General features: G+C 38.4%; 1 protein-coding gene across 3 annotated transcripts in view; it reads left to right on the top strand.

Moving 5' to 3' along the window:
• LIN9 (lin-9 DREAM MuvB core complex component) overlaps nt 1-20,416 on the top strand; it is a 111,359-nt gene that overhangs the window by 29,135 nt on the left and 61,808 nt on the right. For all 3 annotated transcript variants that reach the window (XM_011948957.1, XM_011948960.1, XM_011948959.1), the window contains 4 exons: nt 3,841-3,998; nt 13,662-13,795; nt 15,362-15,481; nt 16,055-16,156. In XM_011948957.1, the coding sequence (XP_011804347.1) occupies nt 3,841-3,998; nt 13,662-13,795; nt 15,362-15,481; nt 16,055-16,156 (514 nt within the window). The remainder of the gene's footprint in view (nt 1-3,840; nt 3,999-13,661; nt 13,796-15,361; nt 15,482-16,054; nt 16,157-20,416) is intronic.

The following is a 20,416-nucleotide window of genomic DNA, read 5'->3' as shown; positions in this document are numbered from 1 at the left end:
GCCACCACGCCTGGCTAATTTTTGTATTTTTAGTAGAGACAATGGTTTCACCCTGTTGGCCAGGTTGGTCTTGAACTCCTGACCTCAGGTGATCCGCACACCTCGGCCTCCCAAGGTGCTGGGATCACAGGCGTGAGCCACTGCACCCAGCCAAGATGCTGCTTGTAACTATCAGGTGGACAGAGTTCATAAAGGTTTTAATGTGTTGGGGGTTAGTAATGGCATGGTTAGTCATATGTATTACTAGTGAGAGATTAATTTTATATAATCTCTGTGGAGGACAATTTGGTAGTATCTATAAAATCTACAAATTTCCATTCCCTTGACGTAGCACTTTTAAGAATGTATAACACAGAACTACTTGCACACAGATGAAATTACATGTACAGAGGTATTTATTGCAGTATTGTTTGTAGTAGCAAAAGATTGGCAACAGCCTAAAAGTTCATAAATGGGGGAATGATTATAGTATGGTACTCCATATAATAGAAAACCGTGAAACCATTTAACATAAAACAAAAACAGAAGATCGTTTCTGTGTACTAATATGAAAACATTGCTATGCTGTGTCAAGTAAGCAAAATACACAACAGTGCATATTGTGGCTATTTGAGAAAAATAGAGGAACATATGCATTTTTTGATTGTATATGTCTAAGGTGTCAGCGAAGGATTTATAAGAAAAGTATAATGGCTGGGCACCAGTGGCTAACACCTGTAATCCCAGCACTTTGGGAGGCCAAGGCAGGTGAATCATGAGGTCAGGAGTTCGAGAGCAGCCTGGCCAATATGGTGAAACCTCATCTCTACTAAAAATACAAAAATTAGCTGGGCGTGGTGGTGTGTACCTGTAGTCCCAGCTACTCAGGAAGCTGAGGCAGGAGAATTGCTTGAGCCCAGGTAGTGGAGGTTGCAGTGAGCCGAGATCACACCACTGCATTCCAACCTGGGCAAAGAGCGAGACTCCATCTCAAAAAAAAAAGTCAACTGTAGGGAAATAGTATGGGTCCTGGGTTCTAATGTCAAGAAGAGTTTTTTGGTATATTTTTAAAATTGATATATAATAGTTATACATATTTTGGGAGTACATGTATACAATGTGTAATGATCAAATCAGGGTAATTGGGATATCCATTACCTCAAACATTTTTCTTTGTGTTGGGAACATTATAATTTTTCTCTTCTAACTATGTGGAAATAGTCAATAAAAAACAAAAGTAAAAGAAAAATAAAAACAAGAAATAGTCAGTTATTAACTATAATTTTCTTACTATACTGTCATATACTAGAACTTATTCCTTCTATCTCACTGTATTTTTTTGAGACAGAGTCTCGCTCTATTGCCAGGCTAGAGTACAGTGGCATGATTTTGGCTCACTGCAACCTCCATCTCCTGGGTTCAAGCGATTCTCCTGCCTCAGCCTCCTGAGTAGCTGGGATTACAGGCACACACCGCCACGCCCAGCTAATTTTTGTGTTTTTGGTAGACATGGATTTCACCATATTGGCCAGGATGGTCTCGATCTCCTGACCTCATAATCCGCCCACCTTGGCGCCCCAAAGTGCTGGGATAACAGTTGTGAGCCACCGCGCCCGGCCACAAGTCTGTTTTTATGATACTACTTAGCTTACTAGTAACCCATTATCCTTTGCTTTATCTTCTCATATTCTTCCCATATATACAGCTTGAATCAATATTCAACAAGTTCAGAAATCATACAAAAAGTCATATTATCAGCTAAGATCTTTCTATGTGTATTCCAGTCCTTATTCGTCATTGCCAACAACAATTCACTTTATACATTGCTTGTCTTTATATCCTTTTTTCTCATCGTGTTTATTTAGTTTTTGAGACAACTTAAATGACAATAGAGCTCATAATGTATCTTTGAAAGTGAAAGCCATAACATGGCATGAACATGATGTTTAAATACTTTGCTTCATCCTGGGATTTGAAAATGGAAGCAAGATAGGCTCTAGAAATAAAAGGGAATTCAGCATTTATACTTTTAAGGCAGAAAGCATGATTAAAAGTTTACATAGTAGCAGGTCTTATCTGTAGCTCCTGCATTGGTGTGTTTACTGGGTCACAGAGAAAATGTCATGTTCTTTTGGGTAGAATATTGAAATTGAACTTGGTCCCTATGAGATCTAGATTCCAGGCACAGTTTCATCACAGGATGGTGAAAAAATTATTTTGCTTTGTAGGAAGGAGTAACCTGCTTTATATGTCTTTGAGTCTTGCAAGGTCCTGTTTTTTAAAAAATGAAATGTCATTTACTGTGAAAAGAAACAGTTCCTTTTTCTTTCCTTCCTTTTTTTTTTTTTTTTTGAGACTGGGTGTTGCTTTGTTGCCCAGGCTGGAGTGGTACAATCTTGGCTCACCACAACCTGTCTCCCAGGCTCAAACAATCCTCCCACCTCAGCCTCCCGAGTAGCTGGGACTACAGGCTCATGTCACCACATCCAGCTTTTTTTTTTTTTTGGCAGAGATGTGGTTTCACCATGTTGCCCAGGCTGGTCTCAAACTCCTGAGCTCAGGCAGTTCTTCCACCTCAGCCTCCCAAAGTGCTGAGATTACAAGTATGAGCCACCTTGCCCAGCCCTTTTTTTTCCTCCTTTTTTTTGGGGGGGGAAACAGTCTCCCTCTGTTGTACAGGCTAGAGTGCAGTGGTGCAATCACAGCTTAGTTCATTGCAGCCTCAACTTCCTGGGCTCAAATGATCCTCCTGCCTCAGCCTCCCAAATAGCTGGCTGCACACCATTATGCCTAGCTAATTTTTTAATTTTTAGTAGAAACAAAGTCTCATTATGTTGCCCAGGCTGGTCTCAAACTCCTGGGCTCAAGCAATTCTTCCACCTCGGACTACAAAGTGCCAGGATTAAGATGTGAGCCACCATACTTGGCCAAAAAGAAACTTTTTTTTTTTTTTTTTTGAGACAGAGTTTCACTGTGTCACCCAGGCTGGAGGGAAGTGGCTCGATCTTGGCTCACTGCAGCCTCTGCCCTCTGGGTTCAAGCGATTCTCCTGCCTCAGCTTCTTGAGTAGCTGGGATTATAGGCGCCTGCCACCACACCTGGCTAATGTTTGCATTTTTAGTGTAGATGGGGTTTTGCCATGTTGGCAAGGCTGGTCTCAAACTCCTGACCTCAGGTGATCCACCTGCCTTGGCCTCCCAAACTGCTAGGATTACAGGCGTGAGCCACCATGCCCGGCCAGAAACAATCTAAGAACCTTTGAATACGGTATACTTCATGAGAAGAAAAAAAGGAGTGGTGAGATGGATAGATTTTAAGGGTTTTGTTTGTTTGTTTGTTTGTTTTGTTTTGTTTTGTTTTTTGAGACAGAGTCTCACTCTTGTCACCCAAGCTGGAGTGCAGTGCCGCAATCTCGGCTCACTGCAACCTCTGCCTCCGGGTTCAAGCAATTCTCCTGCCTCAGCCCCTTGAGTAGCTGGGATTACAGGCGCCTGCCACCACGCCTGGCTAATTTTTGTACTTTTACTAGAGACGGGGTTTCACCATATTGGCCAGGCTGGTCTCAAACTCCTGACCTCAGTTGATCTGCCCACCTCGGCCTCCCAAAGTGCTGGGATTACAGGTGTGAGCCACCGCGTCCAGCTGATTTTAAGTTTTTAATCCCAGCACTTGAGCCAAGGAGGTGGAGCCCAGAATCGCTTGAGCCAGAGGTGGAGGTTGCAGTGAGCCGAGATTGTGCACTGCACTCCAGCCTGGGCGACAGCCAGACCCTATCTCAAAAAAAAGAAGGAAAAAAAAAAAGATTTTAAGTTTTTATATGGGGTAGTTATCAGTTTGTATGTTTTTTATAATTTATTCTAGATGTTCTTCTGCATTTTTTGAGGAAGAGAGATCAGCATTAAAACAGAAACGGCAGAAAATAAGGCTCTTACAACAAAGGAAAGTTGCAGATGTTTCACAATTCAAAGATCTCCCAGATGAAATTCCTTTGCCTCTGGTTATTGGAACGAAAGTTACAGGTAAGTGAAAACAAGCTAATTACTCTTTTGACTTGTAATTTTTAATCAAGGTAATCTTTTTTGTTTCTTTGGTTCTTATTCCATTTTTAATTACCAAGAAGTATTTACAATAGACATCATTAACCCTCACCCTATCCCTATCCCTCAACATTCTCTCAGCCTGATTGATGCTCAGGGACGGAGTAGGAGTTCTGTAGTACACATCACTTGATCTTTTTTTCCTTAGTGACTTTGATTTTTCACTAGGATGTGTTTACACGTACACATGGGACAAAATTCTGAAGGTGTAAGTAACCCAGATAATCTCCATTCGAGAAATGGCTTTTAAATTTAGAAAGCTTAAACTGTAGCTCTGTGCAGTTTACTATAGAAGTTACTCTTTCTTCATGCATGAAATCTATTTTTTAAAGTAATTGGGAAAAAGTGTATTGGTTCAAAGTAACATCTACTACAATATAAACTAAAGCCAACTGCCACAAAGATGAAATTTAATAATCTATTGGAGTAAGTATAGCTATGTATTATTTTAAAGTTTGTTGTGTTTTTTTTTTCTTTTTGAGACCGAGTCTCCCTCTGTCACCTAGGCTGGAATGCAGTGGCGTGATCTTGGCTCACTGAGGCCTCGACCTCCCGGGCTCAAGCAATCCTCCTGCCTCGGTCTCCCAAAGTGCTGGAATTACAGGCATGAATCACCACACCTGGCCATAAATTTTTTAAATTTTAAATTATTCTATATTTTCCTTCTACATTATTTGTTTTCCTTTCCTAACAAGCCTTGTCTGGTTAGTTCACAAACACCATTGTTCTCCTGGACTTTGGGTCTAGAAATAGTCCATTTCTAATGATCGAATAAAACTAAATTATTCACTAGTCTGCTCAACATTTTTAGGGGTGTAAATTTTGTCCATTTTGTAGATGTGATTTGGTGTACTCATAATATGGAGAGAAAGTACAAAATCTCAGGTTTAAGTTAATCCTTAATTACTTGGTGAAGGCGAATTACAATATATGTAATACAAGAAATAAGGTGTTAAGTGAATAGAATAGGCTAGTAATTGTACTGAGTAATTGTAATTGGACTTCAACCATTGAAAAATGGTCGGAGTAATTCGAGAATAGTTTTTGGAGGGAAGGGAACCTGGAGTTACATATTTATATCATTTTTCCTGACTATAAAAGTGGTACATGTTTCTATTATATTGTAAAAATGATTAAGAGGAAATGTAGAAAATAGAGAAGAGACCAAATTGTGCATATGAAATCCTAACACAGTTTATCTAGGAGAGACTAGATTTGGTAATAAATGAGTGTATATTGACAACTCACTGTGTAATTAACAGATTATAGATGATATGATCCCTGTCTTAAAACTAGTCTGGAAGTAGAGGTGGAAATGAGATGAGATGGGTAGACAGCATATTTGAAAAGTGTATCCGTTCTAAAAACTCCATATAAATAACTACAGCAATAAAGTCTAGTATAAGTACTAATGCTGACATACTGATTTATGCCAGAGAAATGCTGACATGAGTCGAGTGACTCAGACTCATTAGGAAATCCTTAAAAATTCATTGTTGCAGAATTTTAAGGACTGGTGATATTATTTGACAAGACTGAAAATCTTAGATAGTGTTTTTATGTAAGTACTCTTGTTACAGTGGTGAATAGGTTAGACAGGCTGTACCAAATGTGAGAAAACTACTAGAGCTGTTTTGTGTGTTGTGTTTTTTATTTTTGTTTTTGTTTTTTGAGACAAAGTCTTGCTCTGTTGCCCAGGCTGGAGTGCAATGGTGCAATCTTGGCTGACTACAACCTCCGCCTCCAGGGTGCAAGCAATTCTCCCGCCTCAGCTTCCTGAGTAAGTGGGATTACAGGCATCCACCACCACGCCTGGCTAATTTTTGTAGTTTTTTTAGTAGGGATGAGATTTCACCAAGTTGGCCAGGCTGGTTGGTCTCAAACTCCCAACCTCAAGTGATCTTCTGTCCGCCTTGGCCTCTCAAAGTGTTGGGATTACAGGCATGAGCCACTGCACCCAGCCTAGAGCTTTTTTTTCTTTTTCTTCCTTTTTTTTCTTTTTCTTTTTTTTTTTTTGAGATGGAGTCTTGCTCTGTCGCCGGGCTGGAGTGCAGTGGCTCAATCTCGGCTCATTGCAACCTCCGCCTCCCACGTTCAAGTGACTCTCCTGCCTCAGCCTCCCGAGTAACTGGGACTGCAGGCACGCGACACCATGCTCAACATATTTTGTATTTTCGCCCAACGTATTTTGTATTTTTTGTAGAGACGGGGTTTCACCATGTTGGCCAGGCTGGTCTTGAACTCCTGACCTCGTAATCCACCCACCTCGGCCTCCCAAAGTGCTGGGATTACAGGTGTGAGCCACCACCCCTGGCCTAGCCTAGGGCTTTTTTAAAGCAATGTTTTACATTTACTCTTTGGGCTAGTGCAGGGGTCAGTAAACTTATGGCCTGTCGGCCAAATCTAGGCTGCCACCCATTTATGTATAGTTTGTGAGCCTAGAATACTTTTTATATTTGTAAGTGGTTGAAAAAAATCAAAAGAATAATGATATGTTGTGACTTATGGAAATTGTATCAAGTTCACAGGGCCTCCTTAAGGAGTAAACATGCTCTAAATAAGTTCATAACTGAAACAGACCAGCCCACACAAAAAGCAAGTATGACAGGATCAAAAAGATCTGCCAGTAATTTTTTTTGCCTACAAGAAAAAAATTCAATACCCTGTGCAGCATACAATAAAAAATTGCTATCCTTGTGGGGAAAAAAAAGAAAATTCCATAGTCAATAAAAATGCCATCAATAGAGATAGACTCTGAGATGACTCAGATGTTGGGATTAGCAGACAATGACTTCAAAATAGCTATCATAAGACATGTTCATGAACTTAAATGTAAATATAATGAACACAGGAAATCTGAGTGAATAAATGGACATTTTTCAGATAAAGAAAATGAATTTAGAACTGAAAAGTATAATATTTGAAAAGAAAAACTTCTGAATGAGCTTAAAAGCAAATTGGAAACAGTAAAAGAATGGGTTGGTGAACTTGAGAATGTATCAGTAGAAATTATCCAAGTATGAAAACAGGTAGGAAAAAAAAAATAGACCCTCCGATCCCCCTGAGACAATATTAAACAAGATAACATATGTGTAATTGTGGTCCCCATAAAGACAGAGAGGCATTGGCACATAAAAAATATTAGACAAAACAAAAGCTGAAATTTTTTCAGAAGTATAGATCTAAGGTACTCTGAACCCCAAGCAGGATACCCACGTGTACACAAAACCCATCATTAGACACAACACAGAAAATCTTCAGAGAAACTCTTAAAAGCAGTCACAGAAAAACAGCATATTATGTAAGAGGAGCACTGATACGGATGGCAGCCAACTTCATATCAGAAAAAATGCTAGAAGTAATGCCAAAAAAGTTCTTCAGACTGAAAGGAACTTTTTTACATTACGATATCATATATAAACTGGAATCTACAGAAAGGACCATAGAACACCAGAAATGAATAAATAAATGAATAAAATGAAATTATTGTGTTGCCAAGTTCTTAAATTTTATTTATGAACACATGGTATTAATTTAGTAGAAAGTAATGTTAAGGCCAGGCATAGTGGCTCACGCCTGTAATCCCAGCATTTTGGGAGGCCAAGGCAAGTGGATCACTTGTCTCTACTAAAAATACAAAAATTAGCTGGGAATAGTGATGCACGCCTGTAATCCTAGCTACTTGGGAGGCTGAGGCATGAGAATCACTTGAACCCAGGAGGCGGAGGTTGCAGTGAACTGAGATTGTACCACTGCACTCCAGCCTGGGTGACAGAGTGAGACTCCGTCTCAGAAAAAAAAGAAAGTAATGTTGAGAGTGAGCCCATTCCTAGCCTATTGTGGCTGAAAACTTTAGTATGCATCAGAATCGAATCACCTGAAGGGCTTGATAAAACATATTGCTGGGCTCTACCTCTGAGTTTCTGATTCAGAAGGTCTGGGATAGGGCCTGGGAATTTGCACGTCTGACAAGTTTCAAAGTAATGCTGCTGGTTTGGGAACTGCCTTTTTGAAAAAAAAAAAAAAAACAAAACAAATGCAAAGAAGTATAGCTAAAAAGTCAAAAGAGAATTTCATTTTTTAAATACTGAATTTGGCCAGGTGCAGTGGCTCATGCCTATAATTCCAGCACTTTGGGAGGCCAAGGCAAGCCAGTCACTTGAGCCCAGGAATTTGAGACCAGCCTGGCAACATGGTGAAACCCTGTCTCTACAAAAAATACAAAAATTGGTCAGGTGTGGTGATGTGCTTCTGTAGTTCCAGTTCCTTGGAAGGCTGAGGTGGGAGGATTACCTGAGTCTCAACTGCAGGGAGAAGTGATTATACCACAGCACTCCAGCCTGGACAGAGTGAGACATTGTCTCAAAAAAAAAAAAAAATTATCTGATTTTAAAAAAAGATGGCAGGAAAGAAGGGACAGGGAACAACAACAGAAAACCCAAATGGGATAAATAGAAAATAGCAAGGTTAGGTAGACTTAAGTCTAGCTACCCTATTGTTATATCAAATGCCTGTGAACTATAAACACTTCTGCCAAGCACACTGGCTCACACCTGTAATCCCAGTACTTTGGGGAGGCCAAGGCAGGAGGATCACTTAAGCCCAGGAGTTTGGGACTAGCCTGGGCTACGTAGTATGTTGCGGTGATAAGACCCAGCACCAGGTCGTGGGGGCGATGAAGTCTGGCTGAATCAAAGGATTGAGAAAAAGACAGTTTGAGAAAGAAAGTGGGACCAGGGGCCCACTGCAATTGTGGAGGCTGTGAAGGCCCCAAGCTCTGGGAGCCCATGCTGTTTATTGGTAATCCAACAAAGAAACAGGTGATGAGAATATGGGGGTCAAAAAGGCAGGCACATGATCTACAGCTGTGACGGCTTAGCATTTATATAGAACATGTTCTGCTACTTGAGATAACGAGAATACAATCTAGGAGCCTAGGAGGGCTAGAAGAAAGCCAGCAAGTCTAGACACATTCCAGGGGACATTATGTCAGAGATGCAAGCCCTGCCTCAGCTTTTTTCCTAACACTTAGCTTTTTCCCAACATAGTGAGACCCTGTCTCTACAAAAATTAAAAAAAAAAAAAAAAAAAAGTCAAGCATGGTAGTGGGCACCTGTAGTCCCAGCTACTCAGGAGGCTGAGATGAGAGGATCACTTGAGCACAGGAGTTCTAGGCTACAGTGAGCTATGATCATGCCACTGCACTCCAGTTTGGGTAATAGAGCTAGACTTTGTCTCTTTAGGAAAAAAAAAAACCCACTTCAATTAAAAAGTAAGGATTGACCAGGCATGGTGGCTCACGCCTGTAATCCCAGCACTTTGGGAGGCCAAGGCAGGCGGATCACTTGAGGTCAGGAGTTTGAGACAGCCTGGCCAACATGGTAAAACCCCATCTACACTGAAAATACAAAACTAGCCGGGCGTGGTGGCGCATGCCTGTAATCCCAGCTACTCAGGAGGCTGAGGCAGGAGAATCACTTGAACCTGGGAGGCAGAAGTTGCAGCGAGCCAAGATCACACCCATTGCACTCTGCACTCTAGCGTGGGCAACAGTGAGACTGTCTCAAAGAAAAAAAAAAGTAAAGATTATGAGACTGGATTTAAAAAAAGTAAGACTCATCTATATGCTGTCTTCAAGAGTTATACTTAAAATATAAAATCATAGGTTGAAAGCGAAAAGATGAAAAAGATATGCAGTGCAAATAGTAACTGTAAGAAAGCTAAAGTGGCTATTTTAACATTAGAGAAAAATAGGTATCAAGACAGTATTGTCAGAGAGAAGTACTTCATAATGATAAAAATGGCCCGTTCATCAGAAAGATATACCAATCCTAATATTATGTATGTATATACTATATACCTAACAATAGAGCTTCAACATACATGAAAGCAATAGTTGAGATAACTAAAGAATGAAATAGACAAATCCACAACGTAGTTGTAGGTTTTAACACCTCACTTCCAATAATTAATAGGTAGAAGAAGCCAAAATATGTATGTACACGTATAGAGGATCTCAACAACACTATCAATTATCTTGATCTAAATAATATTTTTAGAATACTACACTCAACAACTGCAGAATACATATTATTTACATATGCAAATGACTTATTTATCAACATATACCATATACTGGCCCATTAAAAAAGTCAATAAATTTTGAAAGATTGAAATCATATAGAGAATTTCTCTGACCACAATAGAATTTAATTAAACATATTCCTTTAGAAAATATTTTAGTAAACAAAGAGTAGTGGATTATTCCTCAAAAACAAGCAAAAAGAATAAAAATGTCACTCTATTAGGGATTTTGCTGTAGGAACAAAGAATCTGGCAGGTAAAAAGTGACTGGACTTTGTGATTATCATATACAGAGTTAGAAGCACAAGAGTTTGACAGATGCACTGGGTATTCAAAGTAATGAAAATCTGAATAGTAGAGAAGTTTGGAAAAATGTCTAGACATGATACTTTAGCTACAGTATATAGGAAGTTGTTTGAGACATGATACTTAAGCCACAGTTGTTTACCTCTGGAGAAATGAGAGTGTTAAAAAAGATATTAAAATCATTGATTTGTTAAGAAATTGTAAGAATCTGAACTATCCTGAAAGTAATCTTCGTAAAATGAACAATAATTCCAGGTTATCTGGGATTTTCTGTAGGTTATCTAAAGGAGTAAATGGAAAATAAATAAAAATTTTATTTATCAAATAAATTTTTCAAAAAATAGAAATGAAAAGAATAGGAAAAAAGTGCGTACATACACAAACTTTTTTTTTGTTTTTTGGGTTTTTTTTGTTTTTTTTTTTTTTGAGAGAGTCTTGCTCTGTCTTCCAGGCTGGGGTGCAGTGGTATGATCTTGGCTCACTGCAATCTCTACCTCTTGGGCTCAAGCATTCCTCCCACCTCAGCCTCCAGGGACTACAGGCACATGCCACCACATCTGGCTAATGTTTTTGTATGTTTTTGTAGAGATGGGATTTCACCATGTTGCACGGGCTAATCTTGAACTCCTGAGCTCCAGTGATCCACCCACTTGGGCCTCGCAAAGTGCTGGGATTACAAGCATGAGCCACTGCGCCCAGCTTCCTTTAATTCTTTGAACATATTTATAACAGCTGCTTTTTAAGTCTTTGCTAAATATATTATCTCTATCAATTTATTACTGTACTTTTCTTGATTAAGAGCCATACTTTCCTACTTCTTTACATGTCTAGTAATTTTTGGTGGAAAACTTGGTATTTCAGATAATATATTGTAGCAACTATGTATTCTGATTTTTTGGAGAGTTGTTGGATTTGCTTTAATAACTTGGCTGTGCAAATACTGATGTCTCTGCTTCATGTTTTTATTCTTATATTTATTATTATTATTAAACTTGGTTTCCAAAGAGTTGGCCTGTGTCTGCATATAATTTAGTGGTCAGGGCTGGGTGCGGTGGCTCACGCCTGTAATCCCAGCACTTTGGGAGTCTGAGGCGAGTGGATCACCTAATGTCAGGAGTTTGTGACCAGCCTGGCCAGCATGGTGAAACCCTGTCTCTACTAGAAATACAAAAAAAAAAAAAATTAGCTGAGTGTGGTGGTGGGCACTTGTAATCCCAGCTACTCAGGAGGCTGAGGCAGGAGAATCACTTGAACCCAGGAGGCGGAGGTTGCAGTGAGCTGAGATCATACCACTACATTCCATCCTGGGCAACAGAGCGAGACTCCCATCTCAAAATAATAATAATAACTTAATGGTCACCTAATGATTTGAACAGAGGTTATGCTCAAACATCTTGATTGGGAAAAGCCTCACATTGATTTATATGTGAGTTGGAGAATGTATATACAAAGTTGCTGCTAGTTTTCAAGTCACCTTTAGCTTTTACTTTTTGCCAGACTATTAGGTCTTCCCCATCCATTTGCATAGTAATCCAGTTAGCTCGGGATGGTAGAGAGAGCTTATTTCCACCCTTTTTTTAGCTCTCTGGTTTCCAGGACCTTCCTGTTAAATTTCTGACTGTCTTTCATGACCAACCAAAATTCTGGCTGGTTTTTGTGACCAACCCTGAACTAATAAAACCATTCTCATCAACCACGTTGATGGTAGTAGTGGGTGTGTGAATAACCTCATACAAAAATGCCACTGAGTCCCCCTGCCCTAACTTGAAGCTCTAGCACTTTTTCAACAATAAACATTTCTTGGTTTCTACATTTGATCCATTTCCAGTACCCTGGAATGGTTTTTGACAATCTCATGACAATCTCATTCGTACTTGTTTTTAGTGGAGAGGAATTACCAGCCTCTTCATGCCACCATAACTAGTAGTCCTTTTCTATGTTTATATTTGTTTATTCAGCTTCATTATTCACATCTTCCGTATCCATGTTTACTTTTCTCTTAAAGGATCTGTCAGAAACTGAGAGAGATTTTCATCCTCTACAGTTGTTTTTATCAGTTGATCCTTTTATTTTAAACAGTTTTGCATTGTGTATTTCTGTGTTCTATTAAAATGTTGTGTATTATACTATTCGGTTAGTCTAAAATATATTACTTTGCCCAGTTTAAAGCCATCGATGCTGCTGTTCTTAAATTTTTTACTCATGTTGGATGTTTGTTTGGATTTCTCTGATGTTATTTTAGGCTGGACTTAAATAATAGTGACACAGAGTTCATCTGTGTCATCAGTTCCAAGACTACTAGTTTTAGTGATTCACTAGAAAGACTCAGAGTACTCAGTACATGTACTTATGGGTAACATTTGTTACAGTGAAGGATACAAAATAAAATTGGCAAAAGAGTAAGGTGCCTGGGGCAAAGTCCAGAGGAAACCACGCCAAGCACGCGCAAGTTTTCAAAAGTCCTCTCCCAATAGAGTCATGCAAGACTTTTTTAATTCCCCCAGAAACAAGTTGTCACAACGCTTATAAGTGTTGTCTACCAGGGAAGCTCATTAGAGACTCAGTGACCAGAGTTTCTACTGGGGGCTGAGTATGTAGGCAACTTTTGCCTAGTACATACTAAAATTCCAGTCTTCTAGAGGGAAAGCAGGTGTCCAGCATTAACCACATCGTCTGCACAATCTAGACACAGTAAACCACCATTATTAATTAGGGAACAGTGGGAACACTTCTGAAATCAAAGTTCCCAGATACCAGACAAAGGCCAACCTTGCAAGGAGGTTTTCCTAAGTATAGCAGTCTCAGGCCTGCTGTATTAAATTCTTTAATTCTTTTCTACACAAAATCTTTGCTTTTTTTTAAAATTGAACTACTCCTGGTGCTTCACTCATGAGTTTAATGAGCAAAGTTCTTTTGTTTTTTTTTGCAGTTAAATTATTCAAAATATTTTTCTCTTAATTTGGGAGTAATATAATTTTATTCATATATGAAATTAGGGATCATCATATATAGTTTTGGTTTTTGTTTCAAAAAATCTTTGCTGTTTCTCTAAGCCAAAAATAAAGTGTATGCTTGTTTTGAAACTCTAATAGACAAAATACTGTACTATGATTTAAATTTCATGCTTGGAACAGTTTTATATTTGACTCTTCTTTGTATCTCCCACACATCATAATGCCTTTGTTCTTTTCTCAGCACGATTACGTGGTGTTCATGATGGTTTGTTCACTGGACAAATAGATGCTGTGGATACTCTTAATGCTACTTATAGAGTAACTTTTGATAGGACAGGGCTTGGAACCCATACCATCCCTGACTATGAAGTTCTCGTAAGTGTTATTTCATAATACATTTGTGTTTTATGCCTGTTAAATGTGTTATATAGAGTTTTCTTAGAAATCGTGTTTTATGATAGAATCAAGACTTTAGCTCACAGAAGAAGAGATCCTTAGGGGCCCCCAGCCCTATCTGCTAGACCCCTGGTTCAGAACTATACTTAAGTCTTCCATTTTCCAGGAACTAGAATTTCTCTGTTGGACCTTAACGACACAGCACTTTAGTATAACCAAACTGATGAGTCCTGACTAAATAACCTTGGAGAAGAAGCTACATAACATTTTCATTGCAGCTGTTAGGTTAAAGTATAGTCCTTTTGCAAAATTATTTTTAAAGTATGAAGTAACATCTTGTACTTATTTGTTCTCCTGTTTTATTTTCAGAGGTATGCAGGATGGGTGTTAATTACCTTCGCTTTTGCATGATGAAACTCAAGACATAAGTACAGTTGCGTAATTTATTCAGGGCTCTAGATCTGGTTTCCTATTAGGCTGAGACTAGAATCGAGATCTTTTTTTTTTTGAGACGGAGTCTTGCTCTGTCGCCCAGGCTGGAGTGCAGTGGTGTGATCTCGGCTCACTGCAACCTTTGCCTAGAATGTACTTTTGTATATGTATGTCTGTCTTTGTAAATAAATTTCCTAAAAGATATATATCTCCTTAGTGCAGAAATACAATATTGCTTGATATCTCTCCACAATAGGAGAGAAACAAAATTGAAACTAAATGTAGAACAGAGTACACTACTCTTAAGTTTTTACATTAAAGGATGAAATCTTTAAACTCTCCTTTCAAAAAAAGTAAATTGGCCGGGCACGATAGCTCACGCCTATAATCCCAGCACTTTGGCCGGCCGAGGTGGGTGGATCACCTGAGGTCAGGAGTTCGAGACCAGCCTGGCTAACATGGTGAAACCCCATTTCTACTAAAAATACAAAAAGTTAGCCAGGCATGGTGGCGTGCACCTGTCATCCCAGCTACTTGGGAGGCTGAGGCAGAAGAATTGCTTGAACCCAGGAGGTGGAGGTTGCAGTGAGCCCAGATTGCGCCATTGCACTCCAGTTTGGTTAACAAGAGTGAAACTTGGTCTCAAAAAAAAAAAAAAAAGTAAATTGCTTCTCTGTTTCATTAATTTAACTATTTTTATGAGGTCACCCAAATATTTCTCCCTGGCTAAATAAGAATTGATTTTTAATTATTGTAGGATATATTCAGACAGTCTAAATGCAGATAACCAAAGGTGGCCATAGAAAACTTTAATAATAATCTTTGATTCTCTGAACTATTTTGACCCCCCCCCTTTTTTTTTTATTTCTTTTTGTCTTCTGGAGGTTCATCCTTTTGGCAGCAAAGTAGTGTTTTCATACTCTGTTTTAAGTTCTAGCCTTTGATCTGTATAGACTAATATGCTACTCTATAAATAATTAAATATATAAGTAATAAATTCTGTATGAATCATAGAATATGCATGAATATATATCTCAAGCTGAAATACAATGATTATAAAGCTTAAATGATGGTAAATTTCTTTAAGTTTTGTGGATTAATCTGTTTTCTCAGAGTAATGAGCCTCATGAGACAATGCCAATTGCTGCCTTTGGACAGAAACAGCGGCCTTCTCGATTTTTTATGACCCCACCACGGTTACATTATACTCCTCCTCTCCAATCACCAATTATGGTAAGTATATTTTAGAAATATTATCAATAATTTAATTGATTATTATGAAGGTGAACTATGTTCTTAAGAAATACACATCTATTACAGCTTCAAAAGATATGCACACTATTTTGAATTGAAAATATTAAATAACATAAATAGTTGCTTCATCTCCAGAAATATTTTCCTTTTTATTGGATTTTAATATAATATTAATTATAACAGAATTTTCTCTTTTTCTAAAAGTAAGATACTTCCTGGCTGGGCGCAGTGGCTCACACCTGTAGTCCCAGCACTTTGGAAGGCTGAGGCAGGCAGATCATGAGGTCAGGAGTTTGAGACCAGCTGACCAACATGGTGAAATGCCATCTCTGCTAAAAATACAAAAATTAGCTGGGTATGGTGGTGCGCACCTGTAATCCCAGCTGCTTGGGAGGCTGAGGCAGGAGAATCACTTGAACCCAGGAGTCGGAGGTTGCAGTGAGTTGAGATCACATTTGGCAACAAAGCGAGACTCTGTTTAAAAAAATAAAATAAAATAAGTTTCTTCCTCTGAATAGTCAATGATTAAATAATTCCCTTTTATTCCCACAGGATAATGATCCTTTATTGGGACAGTCGCCGTGGAGAAGTAAAATTTCTGGCTCTGACACTGAAACATTAGGTGGTTTTCCAGTAGAATTTCTTATCCAAGTGGTAAGAATTGTTCTGAGTATCTTGGCTCTTTGTTTAAAAACTCAATGTATTTTATGTTATTAAAGTTGAAAATTTTTCTAGGGCCGTGTAGGTTTATCACCGTGTAGGTTTTAAGAGGTACTATTTCCAACAAAGCCTGAAAATAAAAGTTATAAAAAAAAAAAAAAGACTTAAAGATCTTTTTCTTGAGCTTTGTCTTGTGTCTGAGTTCTTATTATTCTGCTATTTTAAGGGCTCAAACATTCTTGCATATGTTCTGTGAAATTCTGAATGTTTGGCTGTTAATAACTTGGGTAACTATGAAAGCTTTTATTTAGTAACCTCAGCATATTCTGCTATCATCAGTCAGTTCGTTATGGAGTCCTGGCTAGCTTATATGGTTAGAAGAAATTTTATTTCTTTTCAGAGACTAGAAACAGGTATTCACTTGCTAAGTCTTAGTGATTAGGCACTGAGAAATCTAAGCCTAAACTGAAATAAGTGTAAGTATTATATTGGAAAGTTTTCCTTATAGCTGGACTCTTGAAAATGTAATGAGTTTGAAAATTAGATTAAATAAATTTTTTAGTTTGAATCATAGTCTAATAATGTATTGTTTCATTTCCTTTTTGGAGAATGAAAACTACTTTGGCTTGGGATAGATAGGATCTTTATTTTCATTTATTTATTTAGAGACTGAGTCTTGCTCTGTTGCCCAGGCTGGAGTGCGGTGGGTCGATCTCGGCTCACTGCAACCTCCACCTCCTGGATTCAAGCTTTTCTCCTGCTTCAGCCTCCTGAGTAGCTGGAATTACATGCATGCACCACTACGCCCAGCTAATTTTTTTTGTAATTTTAATAGAGATGGGGTTTCACTGGGCTGACCAGGCTGGTCTCCAACTCCTAACTTCAAGTGATCCCCCTACCTTGGCCTCCCATAGTGCTGGGATTACAGGCGTGAGCCACCGCACCCGGCTGATACGATCTTTATAAATAAAAATGTTTATAACATAATCCGTGAAAATATTCACAGTGTTCTTTTGCAGTTGATGTTATTTTGAGGAAAAGTCTTGTCAGTTGTGTGTCTGTATATAACGTTCTGTGTTCCTCAATCACATTTTTTTATTTAATATTTACTTATTTATTTATGTTATTTGAGACAGAGTCTCACTCTGTCATCCAGGCTGGAGTGCAGTGGCACAATCTCAGCTCACTGTAGCCTCTACCTCCCAGGTTCCAGTGATTCTTCTACCTCAGCCTCCCAAGTAGCTGGGATTACAGGCGCATGCCACCACACCCAGCTAATTTTTTGTATTTTTGGTAGAGACAGGGATTCACCATGTTGGCCAGACTGGTCTCAAACTCCTGACCTCAAGTGATCCGCCCTCGGCCTCCCAAAGTGCTGGGATTACAGGCATGAGCCACTGCGCCTGGCCTCTTTATTTTTTTGAGAGAAGGTATCACTCTGTTGTCCAGGCTGGAGTACAGTGGTGCCATTATGGCTCACTGCAGCCTTAACCTCCTGGTCTCAGGCAGTCCTCCCACCTCAGTCTCCCAAGTAGCTGAGACTATAGGCATGTACCACCACTCCCAGCTAATATATTTTTTATTAGTTTTGTAGAGATGGAGTCTCACTGTGTTACCTAGGCTGGTCTCGAACTCCTGGGCTCAAATGATCCTCCCACCTTGGCCTTCCAAAGTGCTAAGATTACAGACTTGAGTCACCATGCCCAGCCAATGATACATTGTTAGTTATCCTTGCAGTATAAAATTTCTTACACCTTTGGCTTTTCGAGGCAGATGAATATTTTTATATGAAAGATTGAAAATGTGATAAGAGCAAAGACTTATTATTTTCACAAAGAAGACACTTGTTTTTAATTCTTTCTTTTAAATAGTAGAAGTAAAAACAAAGCTAATATGTTATATTTGAGCAGGTGTTATGTATGAGAGTTTGAGAGAGATCCATAAGCAAAGGGAGCCAGAAGCCATGTACTACTACACTATGTCTACATAGTGATATTTTTATTGATGCTTGTTATATTTGATTTTTGATTCAGTACACTTTTTTCTTTAGAGAGGTTTTAGGTTCATAACAAAATTGAGAAGAAGATACAGATATTTCCCATATACTTCCTGACCCCACACCTGTGTAGTCTCCCCCTATTTCCCACCAGAGTGGTACATTTGTTACAGTCATTACCTTCATTAACACATCATTTCACCTAAAGACCATAGTTCACATTAATGTATTTAAGGATGTGGAACATTTTAAGAGTTTTGACAAATGTATAATATCATGTATCTACCATTATGTATCATATAGAGTAGTTTCTCTGCCCTAAAAATCTTCTGTGTTTCACCTTATTATCCCTTCCCCTGAGCCCCTGGAAATCACTGATCTTTTTACTGTTTTCATAGTTTTGTCTTTTGCAGACTGTCATATATTTGAAGTTATAGAGTATATAGCCTTTTTATATTGGTTTCTTTCACTTACTAGTATACATTTAAGTTTCTTTCATGTCTTTTCATGGCTTGATAGCTCATTTCTTTTTAGCATTGGGTAATATTACATTGTTGGGATGTACCACAGTTTATTTACTCATTGACAAACTGAAAGGCATCTTGGTTGCTTTTGAATTTTGGCAATTATGAATAAAGGTGCCATAAACATCTGTGTGCAGGTTTTTGTGTAGCCGTAAGTTTTCAGCTCCTTTGGGTAAATACCAAGGAGTGTAATTGCTGGATCATATGGTAAGAGTATGCTTAGTTATATAAGAAACTGACAAGCTGTGTTCTAAAGTGGCTGTACCATTTTGCATTCCATCAGCAGTAAATGGGATTTCCACATCCTCATCAGCATTTGGTATTGTCAGTGTTCTGGATTTTGGCAATTCTAATAGGTTTGTTGTGGTATCTTATTATTTAAATTTTCATTTCCCTGATGACATATACATTTCCTCATTGAGCATCTTTTCATATGCTTATCTGCCATCTGTATATCTTCTTTGGTGAGGTGTCTGTTAAGGTCTTTGGCTCATTTTTTAATCCAGTTGTTTGTTTTCTTGTTGTTGGGTTTTAAGAGTTCTTTGTATATTTTGGAAAGCAGTTCCTTATCAGATGTATATTTTACAAATATTTTCTCCCAGTCTGTGGCTTGTCTTTTCATTCTCTTTATGTCTTTAACCAAACAGAAGTCTTTAATTTTAATGAAGTTCAGCTCATCATTTCATTCTTTCATGGATCATGCCTTTGATGTCATATTTAAAATGTTGTCGCAAAACCAAAGTCATCTAGATTTTTTTTCCTGCGTTACTTTCTAGGAGTTCTATACTTTTGGATTTTACATCTATGTTTGTGATTCTCTTTGTGAAAGGTGTAAGGTTTTTCTCTAGATTCTTTTTTGTTTGTTTGTTTTGTATGTGGGTGTCCAGTTGTTGCAGCACCATTCATTGAAAAGACTGACTTTTCTCCACTGTTGCCCATTTGTTGAAGATAATTGATTATGTGGATTTATTTCTGGGCTCTTTATTCTGTTCCATTGATCTATTTTATTTTATTCTTTGCTACTACCACACTGTCTTGATTATTGTAGCTTTATAGTACGCTTCTTTTTTGTTGTTGTTTTGTTTTGTTTTAAGGATAAAGGAGACTTTGAGCCTTTTTGTAGACTTAAGGGGGTGATGAAAGATGAGAAATGACAGATGGGGCAAGTTACCAGAAGGGATACAGTTGAGAGTCCAAGGGAAGGATTATTCTTAAGAAGGGAGAAAAATATATCTCTGAAGCCAAAAGGAAAGAAGAAAGAAAGAGTTCAGTTTCAACTAAAAATTTGGAGATGAAGAGGAGGAGAATTAAGGGAGCTTCTTCAGGTGGACTTTTCTGTGCAGTAAGAGAAAAGGTGATCATTAGAGAAGGTGATAAGGGATTGAGTATTAGAAGATCAGAAAAAATGTTTGGAAGAGGTGAGGTGGAAAATGTGATGGAAACTCAATGGGAAAGATGAGCAGTAAAACTAGGGCCTAGATAAGACAGAAAGCATTATTGTATAGTGGAATTAATCAGGTAAATGTTATGATTATTTCTGGCAATATTATGTGATTTTTTTATTTTGTATTTTTTATTATACTTTAAGTTCTAGGGTACATGTGCATAACATGCAGGTTTGTTACATATGTATACTTATGCCATGTTGGTGTGCTGCACCCATCAACTCGTCAGCACCCATCAACTCGTCATTTACATCAGGTATAACTCCCAATGCAATCCCTCCCCCTTCCC

The sequence above is a fragment of the Colobus angolensis genome, unplaced genomic scaffold (assembly GCF_000951035.1).
Source record: "Colobus angolensis palliatus isolate OR3802 unplaced genomic scaffold, Cang.pa_1.0 Scaffold288, whole genome shotgun sequence".
NCBI classification, from domain to species: domain Eukaryota; kingdom Metazoa; phylum Chordata; class Mammalia; order Primates; family Cercopithecidae; genus Colobus; species Colobus angolensis.
This window is presented reverse-complemented; position numbering and strand designations above follow the sequence as displayed.